The sequence below is a fragment of the Coregonus lavaretus genome (genome assembly GCF_964263955.1).
Source record: "Coregonus lavaretus genome assembly, chromosome: 20".
Taxonomy (NCBI): Eukaryota; Metazoa; Chordata; class Actinopteri; order Salmoniformes; family Salmonidae; genus Coregonus; species Coregonus lavaretus.
Genome location: NC_140007.1, coordinates 45129759 through 45137311, shown reverse-complemented (window position 1 = coordinate 45137311; position 7553 = coordinate 45129759). Strand labels below are relative to the sequence as shown.

General features: G+C 46.2%; 1 protein-coding gene across 1 annotated transcript; it reads right to left on the bottom strand.

Annotated features, from left to right (window-relative positions):
• Positions 1-3635: 3635 nt before the first annotated feature.
• Positions 3636-6632, bottom strand: LOC311147325 (amphoterin-induced protein 1-like; the record flags this gene model as incomplete). The annotated part of the gene is made up of 4 exons (XM_084184012.1): positions 3636-4034; positions 4246-4734; positions 5179-5361; positions 6162-6632. The coding sequence occupies 4 exons, from the start codon at positions 6630-6632 to the stop codon at positions 3636-3638; spliced, it is 1542 nt and encodes a 513-aa protein (XP_084040138.1).
• Between the last annotated feature and the right edge of the window lie 921 nt (positions 6633-7553).

Sequence of the window (7553 nt, the reverse complement as noted above, 5' to 3'; positions counted from 1 at the left end):
GACCAGCATGATGAACCATTCACTGTGATAGGGACCAGCATGATGAACCATTCACTGTGATAGGGACCAGCATGATGAACCATTCACTGTGATAGGGACCAGCATGATGAACCATTCACTGTGACAGGGACCAGCATGATGAACCATTCACTGTGATAGGGACCAGCATGATGAACCATTCACTGTTACAGGGACCAGCATGATGAACCATTCACTGTGACATGGACCAGCATGATGAACCATTCACTGTGACATGGACCAGCCTGATGAACCATTCACTGTGACAGGGACCAGCATGATGAACCATTCACTGTGACATGGACCAGCATGATGAACCATTCACTGTGACAGGGACCAGCATGATGAACCATTCACTGTGACAGGGACCAGCATGATGAAGCATTCACTGTGACAGGGACCTGCATGATGAACCATTCACTGTGACAGGGACCAGCATGATGAACCATTCACTGTGACAGGGACCAGCATGATGAACCATTCACTGTGAAATGGACCAACCTGATGAACCATTCATTGTGACAGGGACCAGCATGATGAACCATTCACTGTGACAGGGACCAGCATGATGAACCATTCACTGTTACAGGGACCAGCATGATGAGTGGTACCACTGTGACAGGGACCAGCATGATGAACCATTCACTGTGACAGGGACCAGCATGATGAACCATTCACTGTGACAGGGACCAGCATGATGAACCATTCACTGTTACAGGGACCAGCATGATGAGTGGTACCACTGTGACAGGGACCAGCATGATGAACCATTCACTGTGACAGGGACCAGCATGATGAACCATTCACTGTGACAGGGACCAGCATGATGAACCATTCACTGTTACAGGGACCAGCATGATGAGTGGTACCACTGTGACAGGGACCAGCATGATGATGGTACCACTCATCATGCTGGTCCCTGTCACAGTGGTACCACTCATCATGCTGGTCCCTGTCACAGTGGTACCACTCATCATGCTGGTCCCTGTCACAGTGGTACCACTCATCATGCTGGTCCCTGTCACAGTGGTACCACTCATCATGCTGGTCCCTGTAACAGTGAATGGTTCATCATGCTGGTCCCTGTCACAGTGGTAACACTCATCATGCTGGTCCCTGTCACAGTGGTACCACTCATCATGCTGGTCCCTGTAACAGTGAATGGTTCATCATGCTGGTCCCTGTCACCAGCATGATGAGTGGCCGGTTGGACATACTGCCAAATTCTCTAAAACAACGTTGGAGGCGGCCTATAGTAGAGAAATGAACATTAAATTCTCTGGCAACAGTTCTGGTGGACATTCCTGCAGTCAGCATGTAAATTGCACGCTTCCTTAAAACTTTAGACATCTGTGGCATTGTGTTGTCTGACAAAACTGCACATTTTAGAGTGGCCTTTTATTGTCCCCCAGCACAAGGTGCACCTGTGTAATGCAACATGCCACCAGAGGTCTCTTCACAGTCCCCAAGTCCAGAACAGACTATGGGAGACGGCAAGTACTACATAGAGCCATGACTACATGGAACTCTATTCCACATCAGGTAACTGATGCAAGCAGTAGAATCAGATTTTTTTTTAAACTGGTAAAAATACACCTAATGGAACAGCGGGACTGTGAAGAGACACACACAGGCACAGATACAAGCGCTAGCACACGCACTCTACACACACGTACACTGTAATATTGTTGTATGGTGGTATTATGCATTTTGTATTGTAGAGACGTAGTGGTGTAATAATGTTATATGATGTACTGTTTTATCTTTTGTTTTATATGTAATGTAAGTGCCTTAATGTGTTTGGACCCCAGGAAGAGTAGCTTCTGCCTTGGTAGGAACTAATGGGGATCCATAATAAATACAAATACAAATGATCATTCTGTTTAATCAGCTTCTTGATATGCCACACCTGTCAGGTGGATGGATTATCTTGGCAAAGAAGAAATGCTTACTACCAGGGATGTAAACACATTTGTCCATCCAATGAGAGAAACAAGCTTTTTGTGCGTATGGAACATTTTATTTCAGCTCATGAAACAACATGGGGCTTAACACTTTACATGTTGCGTTTATATTTTTGTTCAGTGTAATATCTAATCTCTTAGTGACTGACCTCTTAAAACATAGCAAAAATAATGATTATTATAATTCTCCATATGAGATCATATGAATGCATGGCTTCGTGGTTGACCTATTCATAATTAAATCAAGCATCAAGTGAACCACAATGATCTTCTATTCCACTATTGTGCTCTGTTGCTATCTCATTATGACTAAATAACTATCTGATCTAAGTGTGAGGGAGTAGAAGAGAAGTCATGCTGATATAAGCTACATTTCCTGGTTCCCACTCTGTCTGGTCTGTAAGGTGTTGGTTGTTGATAACATCCTGCTCCTCTTCAGTATGACTCACTGGTAATGATTATTCATGACCCGGTGGTTCCGAACAGAATAGAGAGTTTGGCCAACTTTGAAGATGGACGCCATGTTGGTGCCTCTATATATGGCGCCTGCCTGCCTGCCTGCCTGCCTGCCTGCCTGCCTGCCTGCCTGCCTGCCTGCCTGCCTGCCTGCCTGCGCCTGCCTGCCTGCCTGCCTGCCTGCCTGCCTGCCTGCCTGCCTGCCTGCCTGTGCCTGCCTGCCTGCCTGCCTGCCTGCCTGCCTGCCTGCCTGCCTGCCTGTCTGTCTGTCTGTCTGTCTGTCTGTCTGTCTGTCTGTCTGTCTGCCTATCTATTTGTGTCTGTCTGTCTGCCTGTCTGTCTGTCTCTGTGTCTGTCTATTTGTGTCTGTCTGTCTGCCTGTCTGTCTGTCTCTGTGTCTGTCTGTCTGCCTGTCTATCTGTCTGTCTGTCTCTGTGTCTGTCTGTCTGTCTGTCTGTCTGTCTGTCTGTCTGTCTGTCTGTGTCTGTCTGTCTGTCTCTGTTTGTCTGTCTGTGGGGGTGGAGGAGTATATGCATAGAAATATAATTACTTGAACGGACATTCCCATCCAAGTCAATGTTCTATGATGGGTGGACCGGCAGCCATATTGAATGTACCCATGCCAGGAAGTAGTATAAAGTAATTCAATTTCTATGGGTATAGCTACCGTATGTATGTTCTGTATGTGCTAACATCTACAGAAGACTTACGCTAGTCTACTCCTATTAGTGAATATAAATATGAGTCAGTCTACAAGGCTCATATACTTGATTTAAATGTTTAAAATGGCGCACGTCTCATATTTTCTGTTCTCCACCAATCAATGTCTTCCTGAGTACTGATACTGTCCAACATGATATCTTCTTACACAGTTACTACATCACAGGAAGGAATAGTGTCCTCTTACACTCCGCTGTCAGGCTCTCACAGTATTTATGTATATTTAAGTGCTACAAATTCAATGCTGGAACGGTCCTGTCTATTGTTAATTGTCCTTGTTGATACCAAGGGAATGTTTTTAACACTCTCCTGAAGCTTCTGATTGGTCAGTTTGGTGAACTGTGATTGGCTTTTTGTCCAGGTTCCCACCTTCAGGAAGTATTCACAGTTTCATCCAATCACACCACGTACTTCACTGATCCATCTAATCACGTCACAGCGTACACCTAGATCTCCGGTCCGTACCATCTCAGACCACTATGGGGTGTCAGAGAAGACTGAACAAATAGACTCAGCCACAGACTTCTTCCTCCTTCCCTTCCTCAGTAACCCTCCCTCCTCATCCATCTCTCCCTGGTCCCCTTCTCCATCGCTGGGGTTCACCTTCCCGTTCAGCCCCTGTCCCAGCTCCTTGGGGTCGATGAAGGCCACGTGCCTTGGGTCAGTGTTGTTGGCCAGGTCCTCATGGCTGGGCGCGGCGCTGAGCATGGAGGAGTGGATGGAGTCCTGGTGGTTGTTCTTGGGGCAGCAGAAGCATCGACAGGGGGTCAGGTACAGGTAGATGAGCACTAGGACCACGCTGCTCAGGCAGCCCACCAGCGTGGTGTAGGCCGTGTTCAGGGCTTCGCCGTTTCCCTTCTCCGTGAAGTTATGCACCTTTAGGAATCGATAGGAATGGAGTTGAATTTTAATTTAGATTTGGGTAATTTTGCAGACGCGAATTGAATTGAATAGAATAGAATAGGTTTGAGTTGAATTTTAATTGAATTTACCTTTATTGATCCCCGAGGGGAAATAAAGATGTCACAGGATTACTGTACATGCAACGTCACAACACACAGCAAACACATTACAGAACAGCAAACACCTTGACCATCACGATGAGCGTCTCGTTGAGGGCTTCGCTCACAGCGTGGCACGTATACGTCCCAGAATCCTCCGGCTTCACCGGGCTGATCTGGAGACTGCCGTCAGGAAGCACCTTGGCTGTCTGATTCGCCCCCTCTGTCACCACCACATTACCAGGCGTCACCCAGGTCTTAGACAGGTCCCTGTGTTTAGTATCACAGCGCAGGATCAGCGTCTGTTCCAGCCAAGCCTCCTCGTCCGCCTCGCGGAACGTGCTACAGTTCATATGGTCTCTGTTCAGATCCAACACACCCACCCTGCCTTTCTGGGGCCCGGGGAGATAGCAGGTGTACTCGTCTTTAAAGTCCAGGGCTGAGTTGAGCCGGCGGATGTGCCAATGGGCCAGGAGACTATAAAGACCACAGCCACAGATCAGAGGGTTGTTGTGGAAGTAGAGGCCGTTCTTTATCCAGGCAGGCAGCACCTGCAGCTCCTCGATGGGAGGGGCCTAACAAGAAGACGAATACACACATTATGAGAAACTATTACGTTTGCATGCATGGGGGGGACCTGATAATAATAATAATAATAATAATAATAATAATAATAATAATAATAATAATAGTAATAATATATTTTATTTGCACACCACACTTTAGAATAAGGTTACATCTCAAGGTGTTTCACACCTCACAGGCACAAAAATAAAATCCTAAAGTCATAAGAGTGCTGTAGTAAAACACACTGCAGGCTGCAAGGTCAACATCATGGTTAGGTCAACATCATGGTTAGGTCAACATCATGGTTAGGTCAACATCATGGTTAGGTCAACATCATGGTTAGGTCAACATCATGGTTAGGTCAACATCATGGTTAGGTCAACATCATGGTTAGGTCAACATCATGGTTAGGTCAAGTAACCAAAATAAAGGTATAAAAAACAGTCTTATACCTTGATCCTGTTGGAGGAGACGTCCATCAGGCTGAGTCTCTCCAGGCTGGTCTTGTCTTTGACCAGTTCCAGGGGGAAGCGTGAGATCATGTTCTGGGACAGGTAGAGTTTCTGCAGGCTGTGGAGGCCTTGGAAAGCCGAGCGGTCGATCTGAGAGATACGGTTGTTGTACAGCAACAGCACCTGGGAATATGGAGAAATGAACCATGTGTATTTTAAACCTGAAATGTGTTATTGCTTGCTAATACCAGTTCATGTGTGTGACATTTTAACAATGAAACAGTACATTGTATCAAATAATTTAGCCAATTATTGTTATTGATAATATGTAATGAGACGTATTGTAAATTAAAACCATTGTCCTGTCTCTCTTTTACCAACAAATGAACGCACGCGCGCTCTCTCTCTCTCTCTCTCTCTCTCTCTCTCTCTCTCTCTCTCTCTCTCTCTCTCTCTCTCTCTCTCTCTCTCTCTCTCTCTCTCTCTCTCTCTCTCTCTCTCTCTCTCTCTCTCTCTCTCTCTCTCTCTCTCTCCTCTCTCTCTCTCTCTCTCTCTCTCTCCTCTCTCTCTCTCTCTCTCTCTCTCTCTCTCTCTCTCTCTCTCTCTCTCTCTCTCTCTCTCTCTCTCTCTCTCTCTCTCTCTCTCTCTCTCTCAATTCAATGGGCTTTATTGGCATGGGAAACATGTTTACATTGCCAAAGTAAGTGAAATAGATAAACAAAAGTGAAATAAACAATCAAAAATGAACAGTAAACATTACACTCACAAGTTTCAAAGGAATAGACACATTTCAAATGTCATATTATGGCTATGTACATTGTTAAAAATCTCTCTCTCTCTTACTTTGTCTCTGTCTCTCTCAATCTCCCTCTCTCTCTCTCTCTCTCGCTCTCTCTGTCTCTCTCTGTCTCTCTCTTTCTCAGTCTTTCTCTCTCTCTGTCTCTCTCTCCTTCTCGCTCTCTCTCTCTCCCTCTGTCTCTCACCTCCAGCTGCCCCAGCGGCTCGAAGATGAACTCGTCCAGCTGTCGCAGGTTGTTGGAGGACAGGTCCAGGTAGCACAGGTGTTTCACGTAGAGGAAGGCCTCGGTGGAGAGGAAGTGAAGGCCGTTGTGACTGAGCAAGAGGTTGCGGAGTTTGGTGAGTTTCACCGTGGTCCACTCAGCCCTCAGCCGGGCGATGTGGTTGTAGCTGAGGTCCAGGACGGCCGTGTAGAGAGGCAGGCCAGTGGGCACCGTGGTCAGGTTCATCTTGGAACAGCTCAGGATGTTACTGGCACAGATGCAGGTCTTGTGGCAGTTGAGGGTTGAGGCTAGTGCTCCAGAAGGGAACCAGAGGAGGGCCAGGGAGAGGGAGAGGTACGAGGCCCATCGAACATGGACCCTCCTCAGGCTGGGAGAGGGAGAGGCGGAGGGGGAGGGCTCCGGCAGGGCGCCTGCTCTGCGTGGAGGCAACATGCTAGCAAACGGTCAGTGTTATTAAAGGAGCAGAACTTCCTGTATTATGGGTCTCTTTCTAAACCGCATGGAGCAGCAGCTGGTGGAATCCCCAGGCATTGCTTACTTGAGGTCTGAAAGAAAAGCAAACAGACTACTGTTGTTGGAAACAGAGACATGGCTGTTGGACAGGAGAGGATATCGTCATGGTTACATGCCTGGTAGAGTGAAAGTACATCCCCTAAAACACACACAGTCACACACACACAATCACTATGAGAAACAATTACACAGTCGCACACACACAATCACTATGAGAAAAAAGTACACAGTCACACACACACAATCACTATGAGAAACAATTACATTTGCATGCAGTAACATTTTAACAAATCATTTTGTATTCATTTTATTAGTTTCTACATGCACACTGCTGGTGAATTCAATATTGCATTGCAGCATTCCATTTGCTCCAAAACAGCATGATAATAACACAGAATGTATCCTACCTTCACGTCAGATCAGATTCAACCATCCTCAGCCATTCCCTGAAATTAAATCCATCCGCTACCAAATCAGACACGTCGGTTCATAATTTGCACCTCGTTTTAGTCCCTACAGTGATAGTCTGTCCCTCCAATGTAAGGACAACAAACGAGATGCAGGGAGACAGAGGGGAGAAATCCTTCCTCGCCCAGCTTCAAACAAAACGCTCTGCGCCCAAATCTCTATAGAAGATTACGCAAGGATAAAATTATGCAAGGATAAAATTATGCAAGGATAAGATTATGCAAGGATAAGATTACATAAAGATCAAAGAACACATGCCCTTGGACTGGCGTCACTCACCCAACCTGAATTAATTAATGACAGGAATAAATGTCATGATTTAATAAATAGCTATGGGTCCAGGTATGATGTGTTTTTTTTAAAGGGTACAGA